The sequence below is a fragment of the Taudactylus pleione genome, unplaced genomic scaffold (genome assembly GCF_031769625.1).
Source record: "Taudactylus pleione unplaced genomic scaffold, aTauple2 ptg000728l, whole genome shotgun sequence".
Taxonomy (NCBI): Eukaryota; Metazoa; Chordata; class Amphibia; order Anura; family Myobatrachidae; genus Taudactylus; species Taudactylus pleione.
This window is the reverse complement of record NW_028285130.1, coordinates 1348050-1366081: the sequence shown is the minus strand read 5'-3', so window position 1 is coordinate 1366081 and position 18032 is coordinate 1348050. Positions and strand designations below refer to the sequence as shown.

Below are 18032 nucleotides of genomic sequence, written 5' to 3'. Positions count from 1 at the left end.
TGCCTTGTTGGTTGTATTGTAGTAAGCACTTGAAGGCTGTGGGGCAGTGTGTGTAGCTGTGGGGGCCATGTGTGTGTGTCTGTGCGAACATGGGGCAGTGTGTGTATGTGTGTGGCTATGGGGGGCATGTGTGTGTATGTGTGTATGTGGCTATGGGGTAGTGTGGGGACAGTGGGGGACAATGTGTGTGTGTGTGTGGCTATGGGGACAGTGTGTGTGTGTGTGTGGCTATGGGGCAGTGTGTGTGTGCGCGGCTATGGGGGGCATTTGTGTGTGTATGTGTGTGGCTATGGGGGCCGTGTGTGTGTGTCTGCGGCTATGGGGCAGTGTGTGTGTGGCTATGGGGACAGTGTGTGTCTGGCTATGAGGCAGTGTGTGTGGTTATTGGGACAGTGTGTGTGTGCGCGGCTATGGGGACAGTGTGTGTGTGTGTGGCTATGGGGCAGTGTGTATGTGCGGCTATGGGGCAGTGTGTATGTGTAAAATTGTATGCAGTTGAGGGAGTGGAGCCCCAAACTGATATCTTCCTTAAGGCCCCATGAGTTCTAAATCCATGTCTGCTCTGTATTATCCATATTGGCTGTGTACCTCCCTGCATACCCCTGAGCTGAAGAGACAGAAGATAACTAGTTAGCTTCACAATTGTGTGCCAGTCATGTTTCTCTCCCAGGACTCCTCTGATACTCTGCGGGCATGGCCTTCTAGGGGTGATGGAGAAAAGAGAGGTGAGGGGTCCACAGCTGCACTCTGGACTGAAAGTGAAATCCCCCCACATACCCTGACAAATGAGGAGCTACTCAAACTGGGCATTACAGTTCATCTAATGTTTAGGCATTACTGACTCACATTACTGAGGAAACGGGTTCAATTCTTGCCACGGCACTAACGGTGTGGAGTTTGTATATTCTCCCTGTATGTGCGTTGGTTTCCTATGGGCTCTCCCACTATTTATGTGCATGTGGTAGGGAATATAGCGTGTAAGCTACACTGGGACTGAGACTGATGTGAAAGTGCTGCAGTATATGTTTGCTCTGTATAATTAACTGGTAGTAATAATAATACCGACCCTTCCCTCCCACACTGAACCTTTCTCCCCTCCAAGCTAGCCATCCTTTGCATACTAGTCAATTTTGGCTTATATCACAGTCAGAAGAGTTTCAACCCTCAAACCGCTTTGGAACTTCTGCATTATAACCACCTCCAAATCCCCAGCCTTCGCTAAGGTTGTCTGCGCAGGATTATCTAATATTCTGTACACTGCAGTGTATGAGGAGAGTTGAAATAAACCACACAGATATGGAGAATAGGCTTGATGAAGCCACAATCGGAGGGCTGCAAATTAACCTAATAAAGCCAAAATAAACAAAAGCCTGTGGGAAGAAAAACAGTAAAAAAAAATGAATCTAACGTTTCCCAGGTTACTGAAACACTAAACTATTTAGTAGACTACACTGGATACTATTGAAATGAGCTATGGCTCCTTTATAAATGACTATCCTGTATGCACCTATCTCCCCTGTTTCTATCCAGCAGTCTGTAACAGAAGTACTGCACTGCTACGTGTCAAGTGATGCAAAGGATGTGTAGGTGACGGGAGATAAATAATGACAGAACTAGTTGGGGAAATTGGGCCAATTTTTAAATCAAGTTGCAACTAAATAATGTTGGGGCTAGTCAGGAGAGAAAGTCCAAAAGTCTTCATCTTTCAAGAAGACAGACTCCACCTTCTAAATAGACCACGCCCACCATTTTAAGGCTGCTTCCAAAAACTTTCCCGGGCTGGTTTTCAATCCCAATCCACCCCTGCATATAGACACATTACTGCCCCAAAGATTTATATGGGGACTGCTATGCTGTGGGACTGTAGCAGATTTCTGTTGTGGATGTTTTTAGTACATATAGGGTGGGATGCATGACACATCGCAATTTGCATGCGATGCATCCCACCACTCATTGCATGTATGCTGACATTAATAATGTCAGTATGCATGTAGAAAAATGCAAAGGTCAGCTCTCCCTATAAGAGCTGTCCTTTACTAGAGAGGGCCAGCCAGGTTTATTACCCAGAAGTCCCTCTGGCTTCATTCCGCTCTTCCTTACGAAGTGGACAGGATGGGAAGATAATCCCCAGTCCAATGGGGGGGGGCAGGGCTAAATTATGTGAATCACTGTACTTTGCCATGAAGGGGGCGAAGCCTAATGATGTGAGAGCCCAGCCCCACCTCCAAAAGTAGCCAGCTGCATCTCCTGTCCCAGCTGCACCCCTGCTTATTGGATATCAATCCACAACAGATATATCTATTTATGAGTTACACAGTAGCAGAGCTTTCCTCAGAAACAGAGAAAGGCATTGTACAAAGATAATAATCTCGAGTACTGGTATTGATACCTTTCATTTATATCCTTGAATATATCAAGTATAATTCATGACTGTGACACTGTATATGTGGTGGATCAAATCCCTACTCACATAAATGAGAGTTGTGCATAAAGTAGGAATATTCCACTAATAGATTGAAAGAAAAGATGTCCTTTGTTTATACTGTTATAAATCTAACAGCAAATACTCATTAAGAAATGTGCTCAAATTTTTATAATACTAGCTAGCAAACCCGGCATTGCCCAGGTTGAAGACCTGTAGCCTTTATTTGTTTACATTGTCCTCATCTATAACCCTATTCCTTGATCCTGAAAAGGACTCCAATGTTTGCTAACATGCTTTCAAACAGTGGCATAACTACCGTGGGTGCAAGGGGTGTAGCGTCAATGGTGTCCGAGCTGCCTCTGTGGCTCGTCGCTCCCCCTGCACCCAAGGTAGCCCGGTCCAGTCAGGGCCATCGAGGGGTGTCCGACTGTCAGCAATGTGGATCTAGTGCAGGCCTGCCAGTTGATTACAGCTGGTGCATTGGCAGGAAGCCATGGAGAGACAGTGCCGCTGGTCGCGAGGCAATCAGAGCTCGCAGACTGACAGACAATCAGCAGTGGCGGCTTCTGAATGGATGCCGGTTTGCGAGCTCTTATTGGCTCATGACTGGTACCTGGTTCAAATTGCTCCCCCGCTGTCTATCCATGCCTTCCGCTGCCGGCCAGTGCGCCAGCTGTAATTAGCTGGCGGCCCAGCCCCCAAATCCAACACAAGTACATACCTACCAGTGACTTTTGTAGGTTTGCTGTAATATTTTTTCTAGTGATACATTTACATCAAGTCAGCTGCTCTAATTAACCATATTAAATGTGAGTTTGAGTTGATTTTGCACAGTATTGCTGAAAAATATCATGTCCATATTTATGTCCTTTTGATTGAAGGCTTCTTTAACTTTATATTCTACATGTTATGTAATTATTAATGGATATTACATTTATTTGTATAAAAACCATGAGTTGTATTTAGCTTTTTAGTATTGGCGCTCCAATTAAATTAGATGTTGTGTTTGTAGCTGTTTCAGCTAAAAAAGAGAATTGGCAATTTCTCTTGGGAGCAGCCTCAACCATAAGTGGTGCACTACATTATTTATTACTCCAAATCCATACCTGCTGGCTGCTGATGGCACACAGGGAGAGGCAAGAGGCTGCTGGATGGACATGAGGAGGTAAGTTGATGGGCAGGCATAATGTGTAATGGGCAATACTATTGTGTAGAATAATGTGTTATATGAGACACTACTGTACTACTATGTGGCATAATCTGTAAAGGGCATTACTGTGTGGTATAATGTGTAAGGGAAAACTACTTTGTAGTGTAAGGGGCATTACTGTGTGGCATTATGTATTAGGGGCACTACTACTGCATGGCATAATGTGTAAAAGGGGTACGTGTGGCATAACCTGAATGGGTTATGTGTGGCATAATCTGAATGGGTCTGTTTGTCATAACATGAATGGGCTCTGTGTGGGGGCAAATGTATGTGTTTTATTTTTTACCTCTGGGGGGCCTTTTAAGATCTTGCTATGTGGCCCAGAAAGTTCTAGCTACACCTTTGCATGCAAACACGAGGGGGATATTTAATTAGGTGCAAGAATACCTGCAGGTGCAGGATTTTTGCTATTCAATTAGGTGCAGGGTTTTTCAGTATTGTTTGTAATTATGTTGTGTCAGTGTATGTAAGTATGTGTATGTGTGTGTATGTATGTCTGTGTAACCCCTGTGTGTGTGTGAGCCCCCCGAGCGCAGCTACAGGGAGAACTACATTTCCTAGCAGCTACCTACCCTTTCAGCAGCCCCCTCGACTCCCAGCAGAGGGGAGCTGACCGGGAGCGTGGAGACTACCGGAGAGGTGAGAAGGTTTTTGTTTTCCTGCACCTCAGGGGTTTCATTGCATTTTTTTTTTAATTGAATACCGTGGGTATTGGGAACGTGCATACCTGCAGTGTTCCAAAATTGGGTGCGAGCTCTGCATGTTTTTTGCAGGCAAAACCTCACTCCCAATTGAATACCTCCCAGAGGCTCTGGATTTAATATGAATTTGCATGAGCCATCAAGTTTGCTCAGACTGAGGTTAAAAGAATACTTTTGAAGCTTTCTCAGTTTCTTGGCAGACTGCAAATTTCCACTGGAACCTGTCCCCATTTTTAGCGATTGTGTGACAGTGTGTGGCCCTGATGAAGTTCAAAGCTAGGCAAAAACCTAATCTTGGTCAAACTACACCACAAGTCAAACTTGGTGGAGCTAGGTCCAAGACTCTGGCCGTGCATAAAGGACAAAAAGATGGTCAGACAGGCAAGCTTTCTTTCTTATTATATAGATAAAATGTTCTCACTAATATGGACAGTACATTGCATAGAAAACAAAAATGTAGTAAGATCCAACTAAAAATAAAAAAATGATATTAAAATAAAATCACAGCATTACATAGACAATAATTTCATAAAATGTAAAAAAGTCAAGTATAAAATAAAACATTTATTTCAAACTGCCTGAGGAAGCGGACAGACGCAGTAAAATACTGCCGAACTTATGCTCTATTTGTAAAAGAGTGAAATGGCCAGGTAGTTTGGTGCCGAAAATTTTATATTATAGTGGGATCAATTTATTAATATTTGCTGTTAATGTAATGTAATCACCACTATTTACAACAATGACAGATGAAGTATTGGGGCTATGAAAAAACAAATAGTTTATGGGACAGCAGCTAAAATAAGAGTCTGAAATGATAGCTTTCACTATCTCGGATTGAGATCTGGGGAATTTAGAGGCCAAGTCAACACCTTAAACTCTTTGTTATGTTCCTTAAACAATTCCTGAACAATTTATGCATTGTGGTAGGATGCATTATCCTGCTGAAAGGGGCCACTCTCATTAGGGAATTCTGTTGCTATGAAGGGGTGTACTTGGTCTGCAACAATGTTTAGGTAGGTGGTATGTGTCAAAATAATATCCACATGAATGACAGGACCCAAAGTATCCCAGCAGAACATTGCCAAGAGCATCACTCTGCCTCCGTCGGCTTACCTTCTTCCCATAATGCATCCTGGTGCCATCTCTTTCCCAAATAAACAACGCACTTGCACCCAACTGTCCACATGATGTCAAAGAAAATGTGTTTTATAAGACCAGGCCACTTTCTTCCATTACTCCATGGTCCAGCTCTGACACTCACATGCCCCTTGTAGGTTCTTTAATCTTATTGTGATGGTACAGACACCCTTCTTTGCTTCATGCCATGTTCCCATCAGTTTCCATTTCCTGTTGGAGATGCTCTTCTGCTGTAGGCTCCTTGAGAAATATTTGGTGGGATTGTCCCCACTTATCAACTTTTTGGACTGACATTATCTCTATCTCCCAGCAAATGTTAAGTACTCCTGTGCTTTCAGGTCCCGCATTCTAATTACTATCCAATCCCGGAGGCCAAGTATATGTAATCTTTGCTTCGCCATCTTAGTAACGCAGCACACTCTGTCATTCCAGTACTTTGGAACTCTAACAAATCCACCTCGTGCAAGGACTGGTACCATAAATGTGATTATTTCATGTCAATGGAAGATATTTTGAGCTCCTCTTTAGGTAAGACTTCTGATTTTACCTCTACCTGATCCCCTTGGTTAGAATATAAATTCCACTAGTGCACGCAGGAGATGTTTCTGAGTACCCAGAAACCCCCTCTGACAGACTGGAGAGCAGGCACCATCTTATTAAGCCCCGCCCCTTGCAGTAAAATGCTGCAATTCCTGGGTTAATCAGGAGGAGGTTAATGTGTTTGTAGATATATATATATATATATATATGTATGCGTGTGTATGTATATTACTTATGTATATATATATATATATATATATATTATATATGTGTGTGTATTGTTTGTGGAAAACCACCTGTAAAAATCCTGCATTTGTAAAAAAACTATATGTCATCTTTTCAGCCTACCGCATATATGGGACCCCCAGATGGTATTTACCATTTTTTCCTTTATTGGATGATCCTTCCCTTCTCCTCAACCCATTTACCCACTCTTCTCCCCTTATTTTCCCTCTCAGTTTCTCCCTTTCTCTCTCTCAATTCTGTCAATTTTCTATAAAATTGTTCAATTTATATTTTGTAAATTAATGATTTTATTGTATTGTTTCACGATCACGTTTTTGACCGATTTCTGCCATGTTTTGTTGAAAGAGTGTAATGTCGGTTTTGCTTGAGTTCATTTGAAAATTTTAATAAAAATAGAATATGTATAAAAAAGGGCACTCTGACTGGTCTACGGTTATAGTAGAAAAGGGAGGGGGGTTTAACCCCCTATTGTTCCTTAGCACACTGAATTATACTAGCAACAATATATGAACACTATATGGTAATAGAATTTCAGAGATATTGCTTGCATACAATTGCAAATACATGGGAAGCTGCTAGGCCTCGTCATGGCTTCTCTGTCACTAGCAGTCTCTAACACTAACGGGTTCACGTCCGGGGCACAGAGCACCCCAAAAAGAAAAAACGTCCAGGCCAGGACCCCCCAGGGCATCACACGAAAATGGAAAAAGAGTGACAGTGCAGTGTAAAGTATAGATGTGTGCGAGTAATTAATTAATAAGTGATGAAAAAGAGATTAAAATAAATGTGAAAAAATACAAAAAAAAAAAGGTGATGTGAAAAGTAACTATGTGTATTAAGTGGTGATGCCCTCAGGAGGCCCAGCCAGAGTAGCCTCGGGGCCCTACGCCCAAACGCCCACCCCATATGTAATATATACCAATTAAAGCCTCATAATAAAGGCACATATATATCTTGGCCTCATGAATGCATCCAAACTGAGAGCCAGCTTATCTGGGAACTCCAACTAGCACTACTAGAACCAGCATGCCCTGCTAATGCTGGCTCATTCATGCATCTCATGCATTTTGTTTGTGGTCTACAGTTATGCAGCCACACCAGAGGGCACCTGGGCATACATTCTAGTCAGAGGAATGCCGGACCTTATACTCCAGTGTATATGTATGTATATATATATATATATATATATATTCATTCCAGGAATAAAAAAATAAGAGAATAAAGTGCACTCACCAGAGACTTCATCCACGGATTGATTTATTGTTGTACAAAACAAGACATCAGTAGGGAGTTGACGTTTTGGTCATGGACAGTGACCTTCCCCAGGACATTATATATATATATATATATATATATTAAGCACTAATCCACGGCACTCACCATTCTTAGATTTGGGGTGCAACATGGTATGTGACCACATTGTTTAAATAGAAATCACAGGGACTCTGCACTCACCATATTAACAATAATAATAATAATAATAATAGACATGATATACATTGGGATTTTGGTTCATGAATGGATCAATGCATTTAAGCTTGCAGCCCACGTCACGGGACCCCACTTTACTGCAAGTCCCTACTCTATTGCTCAGAATTATAACATGGACATAGCCATTACATTAGTGTTAAACTCAGGGTATGCTATCAAGGTTTAAAGCTCACAGCAACTTTGCTTTTAAACGTGTTATTATGGTGAGTGCAGAGCCCCTTTGATTTATATATATATATATATATATATATATCTCCAAAAGCATGAGCGGCACTAGGACACAAATATATAATGCTTTGTATTGCAAAATCAACAGTTTTGGAGCTGCCGCCCCATCGTCAAGACCATACAAACATATAATGACAACATACACCCATATATACATTCCCGCACCCAGAACATTTCCTCCCCGAGCATCTCTGTAGCCACAAATCCACTTTTGGCATCTGGCGACGGTGACCATTACGTCACCCCCTACATCCGCATACAGTGTTGTCAAGGACACTGCTGCGCTTGCGGTCCACCCAGTAAACATCCGGCAACAAATGCGGATGTTGCTAGGGCAACACCCAGCAAGCGACCTATGCTGGTGCCATCAGACAACTACACAAATCAACATTAAATAACGGGTGCTCGTAGGTGCATAAGCCTATGTACAAACGCACCTGCACCCCATAACAGCAAATAGATATTGCACAATAAGTGAATCTCATATAGTACACAAATACAATAAATTTGAAAAAACAAAACATACAATACAACCAAAAAGGACATACAACAGACCATCAATAAAAATAGAATACAGAGAAATTATATATATAATAAAAAATAAACACAAACACAAGGATTATCATAACACATTTCTAAGGTACTCCAGTTAATACTATCTCAAAGGGCATTCCAGTTAATTTTATCATTCAACTCTCCTGGATGAATAGTGCCTAATCTCTAAATCCACCTTGTCTCTTTATTCAGAAGGGAATTAGGACCTCATTGAGAGGCGGTCATTAGTTGCAAGCGGTCGCTCTGAATCAGGGCGGCCGCTTGCATCCTGAACGACCACCTCCTTGTCGATCGCTAAGCTGTGGGTTAACACCCACAGCTCTAGCGACCAACATGGGTGATGGTCGCGATGGTCAAGACCATCACGACCATCGGGGCTTATGACCAGACCCTAAGGTTGGGTCTGGGCACTCGTAAGCCCCAGGGAGATTCCTGCTCTGATCGAGCAGAAAGCTTCCCACTGACATCAGCAATGATGTCAGTGGGGCCGCCCCCAAACGGCAAGCTTTGCGGCGGGAACGCCTCCGTTTGGGCAGGCTTGCCCCCTGCCCGCCTCCCAAACGTGGCGAGCTGTCACTCACCATCGACAGCTCGCCCCGTCTGCTGTGAGACCCCTAGCGACGGAGCATTCATGCCCAGTGGGGCAACATTGAGTTGGTTGCGAGCGCTCAGCGCTTACAACCGACTCTGAATGACCCCCTTAATCCTATCGCCACTCCTAAGGGATATGGGGACATGATCTATGGCAAAATATTTCAATGATTCCAGAGAATGGCCTAAGGCTTTGAAGTGCCGTGCCACCAGCTAATCAATCTCCCTCCCAGCCAAGGTTGGACGTATAGCAGATCTATGTGCCGACATTCTCTCACTAAATTTACGTGAGGTCTGTCCCATGTAGTATAAACCGCAAGGACATACTATCACATACACTGTATAGGAGGAACTGCAAGTAAGCACAAAGCGAATATCAAACATCTTATCAGAGTGAGGATGTTTAAAGTTTTTACAGGCAATAGTGTATCGACATGTTGTTCAACACCCACACCTGTAACACCCAGGGGGTTTAACATACAGATTAGGTGTTTTCGGCATACCCAGACCTGTAATATCTGTCCGGACCAAACAGTCACGTAAATTCCTGCCCCTAGATATATATATATATACATATATATATCCAGGGGCGTTTTAAGAGAGGAGGGGGCCCGTGTGCACTCCCCGTGTGAGGCCCCCTCCTCTCTCCCCGGTGGCTGGCAGTCAACTGACGCGGCTGGCCAGCCACCGGAGCATTAGTAGACTCCGGGCACTAGAGAGTGACCGGAGTCTACTACGCATGGGCAGAACACCGGAAAAATGGCTGCGGCTGCCATTTTCCGGCGTTCTGTGCATGCACAGTAGACTCCGGGCACCCTCTAGTGCCCGGAGTCTACTGCACTTGTGCAGAACACCGGAAAAATAGCCGTGGCAGCCATTTTTCCGGTGTTCTGAGCAGCGCTGACACACGACGTGGGACCACGGACAGGTAAGTTTAAAAAAATATGGGAGCAGTGTGTGCGGTGCGGGGCCCCCCTGGAGCCGGGGGCCTGTGTGCCCCGCACACACTGCACCCATTATAGATACGCCACTGTATATATCTATCAGCACTATTAGATTTATCCCTGGCTATGAGCTCTACCCTGAAAGTAATAATAGTCAGCAATGGTGAAATTATTCAGGCCCATGGAGGGAGGCCTGTTGCAATTGTGGGTGTATTATATGCTGAATAATTTGGGTACTATATTGTTTGATGCTCAGTGTGTAATATATTAGGCAATTGTGGAGCTGTATGATTGCTTGAACAACTGGGGATTTATTATTTTATTTTTACATGCTGGTACTGTAAGTAATTATTCTAAATGTGAAGCTGGAAGTATAAACACAAGCAGACTGAAGCAGGCATTAGTATGTACAGTACTTATTAACCCCAACAAAAAAATGCCCACACACAAAATGTTAACACCTTGGCATGGAACACTACTGGTACTGTATTGTGCATGTCTGTGTATTGCTCTCAGTGTTCTCCTGCTACTGTACTGTGTAACTGTTCAGTCTGTCTCCTGGTATTCTTCTTCTGTGTATACCTGTGTATTGCTCTTAGTTTGTCTCCTGCTACTGTACTGTGTAGCGTGCATTGTTCTCAGTCTGTCTCCTGGTACTGTACTGTACATGCCTGTGTACTGTACAGCATGTGTAGAGCCTGTATACTGTACTGTCCTATCCTGGTACTGTAATATGTGTATTTCTCTCAGTCTATCTCCTTGTCCTGTATGTGTATGCCTTTGTATTGCTCTCAGTCTTTTTCCTGCTACTGTACTTTGCATTGATCCCAGTCTGTCTCCTTGTACTGTACTGTGTATGTCTGTGTATTGCTCTTAGTCTTTCTACTGCTACTGTACTGTGTAGTGTGCATTACTCTCAATATATCTCCTGGCACTTCACTGTGCATTGTTCTCAATCTTCTCCTGATACTGTACTGTGTATGCATGTGTATTACTCAGTCATCACCTGGTACTGTACTGTGTATGCCTGTGCATAGCTCTCAATCTGTCTCCTGGTACTGTACTGTGTGTATGCCTGTGCATTGCTCTCAGTCAGTGCAGCTCTCTCCGCCCCTTACTGCTGTGCTCTCTCTCTCTCCCCTCCCAGCTCTCAGTACTGCTCCTCCAGCACTGCTTTCTCTGCACTCCGTCTCAGTCAGCCGTCTGGAATTGTTGTTATTGCGCTTACTGGGATGGTATTGCTGCTGGGGATCCCGTCATGCTAAGTCCTTGCTCATCCATTCACATCTGGGAGTAACTGTCTCTATAGACATGGTGGTTGTAGAGTCTCACAGACCGTGCTGGACACTTTGTGATTGCCTATGCTCTTTGCTATTACCGTCTCTTTTATTAATCATAGCCCGACCTGGGAAACTTGCAGCTTTTCCTACCTCCTTAAGTGACTGCCAAACCCCTACAGGCTGGAACTGTTCTGGTAAGAGACCTGGAGACTCGGACACATGCATACTGTAGCTTTGCTATGCATATGCCAATTTATATAGAAATTAATGATTGCTTCATGGGCTTCCAAGGGTCCTGATACTGCTGCACATTATTACTGGGATCATTATTATTTGCTTAATTATTGACTTAACTTGATGGGTGGAAAAATGTATTGACTATCCAGTAATGTAGAATGCAACTAAATAAACCATTTATACTGTTGCATTGTCATATACTTCACTATACTATGTGATTTACATTGTGCATGCACTATATTGTGACAGATATTCCACATTTGTGTTCAGTAATAAACCAGGCAATATTCGTGCAATTATTTGCCGATATAGATGATGATGCAGTATTATTTAATAGTTAAAAATATATATTTATAATTTCCATTATATGTGAGTGACTTGCACCTAAGAGCTTGCAATTGATTGTTACCAGCCTTCAGCATGTATATTTTCATTCCTCTGTGGTTGCTATCCTAGTTCAGTAAATACTCTTACATTCCATTTTAACATTTGAACACTGAAGGGGGAATTTACTGAAATAATTGTAGTTGTCTTGTGTTTATTATTTATTTAGAAAAAATAAAAAAGTTTTGTTCTAAATTAGATTAGCATAATTTATTCATATTAGAAAAACAGTAAACAAAATATGTTATTCACATACACCAATTAAATAATGATGACTGAAAAAAAGTTCTATGCCATTTAACTTGAGGCATTGTAAGGGATTAAGGTTGTGTTTAATTTTCATAGACCAAACTTTATTCACAACAGTAGAAAGCATGAAAACAACCCAAAGCCTAAATTGTCATAAATCAGATTTTACCTGGCTGCTAAAGTCTTAAGTTATGTCAACTGCAGCTTCACTTCTCCATAAACACCTAGAACCACTAGGATACCGGGCTTGTTTCTTTGTATTTTGTCTTTACAGAAATACTTTACATAAAATAAGTGCCAGCAAAATTACATTGCACCATTTTTCTTTAGAAACAGAATTTACATGAAATATATACTATTGTATATTGCCTATATTGTGCTTATAGTTATAATTGTGGCTGGTTTTGCAGTATAAACACATTGATTAATTGGTCCCTATATTTAGCTATAAGTTAATATGTACGTGCTTAATATATATCTTTGGCCAGCCATGAAAGTCACATTTACTGGACTGGAGAGAGTTAATTGCATTTAAGTCCACATAAGTGAATGATGAAAGTAACAGCCACCCCATCCCCCAAAAGAGAAAAAAAAGGTCAAATTCAGGACAAAAATCTAAAATAAAGCTTTGTTGCATCAATTTAGTTGTGGTAACCTTATCTAAATTTGAACATCAGGTCGTGACTGGTGTATTGACTGCCAAGTTGTGAAATATACTAATTAAATAAGGAAGGATGAGCCATAGAGTTATTGCACTTGTAAATCATCTTTGTGGCTGAAACCAATTTAATAAGATAATTGGGCGATCATTTGTCTCTTTTTTAGGCTTTTAGGACCCAGCCAGAAGCATTACCCTCTTACTGGCTTTGTCAATAATAAGCCACTGATGTCTATATTGAATTAATAGTATCGTTTATGGAGGCAATGGGAGACTTGTTATGGATTATTAGTTTTGTAACATATATCTAAAGTGCATTCCATAAGGACACACTGTATCTGTGCCTTATATATTACACATGGCTGCACCCTATGAATGCAGTCTTCTAATATTTTCATTTTGTTAGAAAACATCCCTCTAGCCAGAAAAAACAGACCAGATACAGTATACAGTACAGCTTTTGTCCTGCTGACTCTTCTTTCATTTTTAATATGATGATGTGGTTTCAGAGGAATGTAATGAAAGAATCAATACGGCTAAATCTTAATGGATCTGAAGTCTAATGTACATGTTCTGTTTAATATTGTATCCTTCTGTATAGTTGATTGATCAGGTTGCAGACAAGCTGAACTCTGATTTTTCTAAACACCCCTCCCCCGCATGTCTTAGTATGTCCATAGGAAAAGAAAAACCTATAGAGGTTGCTGTTTTATTTCAAGTCAGTGTAAATAATCTGACACCTTTATTTTTTAGCATTTAAGCTTTTAGAGGTGATCAATCTTCACTGAAATGAGGCACAGAAAAAACACAAGGCTTGTTTATCATTATTTCACTTTGTTGGAAAACGCTGTGTACATCATTGCTGGGGTATGGTCCAAAGATTGATCCCACATTATGCACCAAAATATGCCCTTTCTATATAGGAGAGGAATACCTACTGTATCCTGGGCACATTGCATGTCATTCAGTCAGCCCTTCTGGAAACAGTTGTAGTGAAATTATCTTGCCTATATAACATGAGTTAAATGAGATATTCTAATAAATATTTTTCAAATAAGACCAGTTTGTATTTCTTTGAAACTGAGTTTTCTTCTCTTTACATTTGAGGTTTTGATGACAGAGAAAATGATCTTTTTCTTTGTGACACCAATACCTGTAAATTTGATGGAGAGTGTTTAAGAATCGGAGACAGTGTGACATGCGATTGTCAGTTCAAGGTAAGGAACTTAGTATCTCATTTTTCAAATTGACTAATGTGGGCATGAAAAGGGAATCCACTTTCACAGTCTTTCTCTTAGCAATTTATATTTCTACAAGCTGAACGGTTGAAGGCAAAACTGGCACCAGGGGAAAAAAATCTGCACTGAAAACAAGTGGTATCAGAATACATAGGCTTTCCTGGGAAAATAGGAACAATCTAGCTATGCCTCACTTATAAACTTTGTAATGGAGCTTGTGAGAGGCATAAACAGACATAACGGAGGGTGAATCTTTTATAATCTTTGGCCTGGCACCTTCTCTATGTCTTTGTGTCATGGCCACCTTCATATAGTGATTTGTATTTGGAATCACCCTTGGCTTCTGGAGATGGCACTTACACAGTGCAATGCATGTATGACATATGCTGTACACAAAAATTGTTATAAATACTTAGAATATATACAAATGAAACTGGCCACAAATGCCAAGGAAAGTGTAGCCAGTGTAAGGCACTCTGCCTTGCTACAAATGGTAATACCTTATACAGTATTAGCCGTTCATTTGGGTATTTCTGTGTGAGAAGGAAGTGCAGGCACCTGTATTCCCTCTGGCACTTCCCAATGCACATTCAGTAGCTCACTAAAATACTGGTTACGTACTGCAGTGAGTTTGGCTGTGGTGAGGACACAACATTACACAACCAAACAGAGGAAATTATGAGAGGAGCTGGGATACAGCCAAGGATACAATATTAGCTATATTCAAATCAGCTTTTATTCAAGTTACCAGCTCAATTCTGCACCCTATACACTGCCCTAATGCCTTCTTTATTGATACCTTTGATGATAAACTATAAGAGCAGGGCAACTGGTCAGTGAAAGACCAACTCACTTTACTCTTGTATTAGAGGAGCATCTGTTGAGATTGGAATATAGGTAATGGGAAGGTTCTATTCCTCCTCTCACCTGTTTCTGAGCCTTTTTCACTTTTTGTGGCCTCCTGCCCCAGTCAGAGGTAAAGGAGTGAGATTATATGGGAAGAGAAGGGAAGTGTGCTAGAGGGGTGGTAAGAATGCATGATCACAAACAGGCCAAAAAACACAGCGACTTTGGCAGTGGGAGGTTTGTATTGTTTAAATTATTAAAATTCTGACACAGACATTAAAAAACAGCTAACAGCTAAATTGACACTACAGTGTGCTGAAAGTTTCTTTTAAAAAGATTATATACTCTATAGTATTACTAAACCAAAGGCATCCCTATTTCTCAGTTTACTAAATAATCATTTTGTGTTTGTTGAAGTCATGCAGCAAGATGTTGCTTTTCATGGCAATTTAACTTGTAGGGCACTTGGAGAAGAGTTCCTATTTATAAGAGTAATACATATGCAAAATAACTTAGGCTCATATATCACTCAGGGTTTATAAAATATAAAGTAAGCATCCAAATAAAATTGGGATGTCTTTTTTATATGAAGAATCTGATGAATTCCAAACTTATGTGCATATTAAGCAGCCTGAAAATAGTCAGATGACATTATAATGACATAATTGTTATACTGTTGTGTGCCTGGCAGTTTGATACAATCCAGTGCAAAATGAAATTGATTTATATAAATGTTTATACAGGTTACAAAAATATGAGCTTCTGTATATGTGAATCTATTTTATAAGTGTTATTTGTGTTATGTGATACTTGAGGCAGTCATGAGACAAGCTGAATTAGGGATGATACAATGTATACATTTCTTACACAAGAGGCAAGTAACATTTTCTTACCAAAGACGCATATATAAATGTATATCACTCCTTCCTCCTGTAATACAATGTCTGCACACTGCACCCACAGGGGCTTCTCACATCTATAGTATACTCCAGGAATTATACACCCTTAAGAATATAACATACTAAGGAAAATGTGCAGGTCTGGAGACTACAGTACTGTGCCTCTGTTTTGCTCTGCTCTTTTCTCTGACAGCCGGTTTGTCTGTTATATCCTGCTCCAGAAGAGAGGATACATCCAGTTGAAACATCAGTAATTATTTATTGTCAAAACCACATTCTGTGCCTTACTTATATTGCTCTTAGCATAACTCTGCACACTTAGATATATTGTAGGGAAATAATGTGCACCCAAACATTTATACATTTTCTAGCAAGGGAGAGAATAATAGCAGGTCAACACAAGGTATACAGTATTTTAATCTGTGCACTATACACCATGTTCTTCATCCCTTTTCTATAGTCTGATCTCTTTGTAGCGATTCAATTAGCCACGTGTTGGCAGGCAATTTGTGACTTTTTGCTATTCAATTAGAAATTTAGTTTAACACGTGTCTCAATGAGAGTTAACACAGATTTTAGTTCACTGCTCTTGACTAGGAGAAAAGTAGGGAAAAAATCCTTATTGTAAGGCAAAAATGTTGAGACACAATGTAGTACTCGTGGGACACAGCTCCCAATTAATTTATTTAGAGGTTTTTAAATAGGAAAATATGGATAAAATAATTTCATTATTCAGGTGGTTTTCTCTATAAAAGAAGTTGAGTTTGATGATGTGGGACCTGCATGTTGGGTGTTATATTGGTGGGAGAAAGGTTTTTTAGACTTGCAGATAGGTATTGCAAGTGTTTTTTCTCCAATTTTTCCAAACTTATATATACACCCTTAAAAATCACAATAGAGACACTTTGATCTACCCCAAAATACTAATAAACACTTTTGCTTGCTGAACACTTGCTGACTATCATTTTTTATCATTTTTAAATGTAAAACTCAACCATTTGACACCATTAACTGCCGTCATTATGTTTATACTTCCATATACTGTCCTGCTATCTTATTTGCTACATTTTGGAGAGTTCTGGATTATTTCCGCTCTCTTTTATGTATTTTACTTAGGTCACACACTGCAGATTTAACACGCGACTATCATGGCTTGCCATTTCTAATTGAATTGCAAGGGAATAAGGAGCGTGCTTCATGAAAATATCCTTCAAAATGCGCGTAATATTAACCCGCAAACACTGGGAACCTGCAGTTTATTGAATTGGCCCCTTTTTGTATCCATATATAGGGAAATCCAACTACTAAGAGGTCAGATTTATTAATACACATATACAGATGTATGTCCAGATATCTGGTGCTCAAGCTAAATTTCCAGATCCATTAGGGTATCATTAGTATGGTCATATGATTACCACATCACTTTAGATGTAGATTGAGAACTACAGTACTAACATTTTAAGATCAAATGTTCTGAGAATTGGAGCCTTATGGGTCTAAAATAACCTAATAATAATCTAATAAGGGGTCCAATTTTAGCAAACATGGATTTTGTTGTCTACAGGACATTTTGGAACTGCTAAGAGTATTGCAAGTGAACATTATGCAGTACCATTGGAATTTAGACTTTGGCTAAAATGTTTAATGAAGACTTGAATATAAACCACATCCTTAAGACTATTACTATTAGTATTCACAATTGGTGATCACATTGCAATGACCACTATTCAACACAGAACCTGATGGCAAAAAGTTATCAACACACCACTATAACACAGTGCAGAACCCATTTATGTAGCCACTGTACAGTGCAGAGCTCATTGCTAACCACTATGTAACTCAATGGCCATTCTGGTGACCATTGCACAAAGCAGAATCTGCTGGAGTTCATTATAGAGTTTAGATCTCATTAGCAACTGCTTTACCTTTGCCTCTTGATATGTACTATACAGTCCATAGCCTATTGGTGACTGATGTACACCACATAACCATTTCAGGACATAATTATATTGCAGAACTCATAAGTATCTACTATATAATGCAAACTTCATTGGGATCCATTAATGCAGAGGTCTTTCTGAATTCTGGGAGTGATGCAGCCTCAGACAGAGTTGCTATAACAGTGACGATAGATGTAATATGGTAATGCAGCAGGAGGGCATCATGCCTCCTG

General features: G+C 40.6%; 1 protein-coding gene across 1 annotated transcript in view; it reads left to right on the top strand.

Moving 5' to 3' along the window:
* The first annotated feature begins 11244 nt into the window (after positions 1-11244).
* The window catches only part of TMEFF2 (transmembrane protein with EGF like and two follistatin like domains 2), a 668344-nt gene continuing 661556 nt past the window's right edge, over positions 11245-18032 (top strand). The window contains exons 1-2 of the mRNA XM_088456946.1: positions 11245-11542; positions 13984-14093. Coding sequence (XP_088313072.1) covers positions 11380-11542; positions 13984-14093 — 273 coding nt within the window. The 5' untranslated portion in view covers positions 11245-11379. The remainder of the gene's footprint in view (positions 11543-13983; positions 14094-18032) is intronic.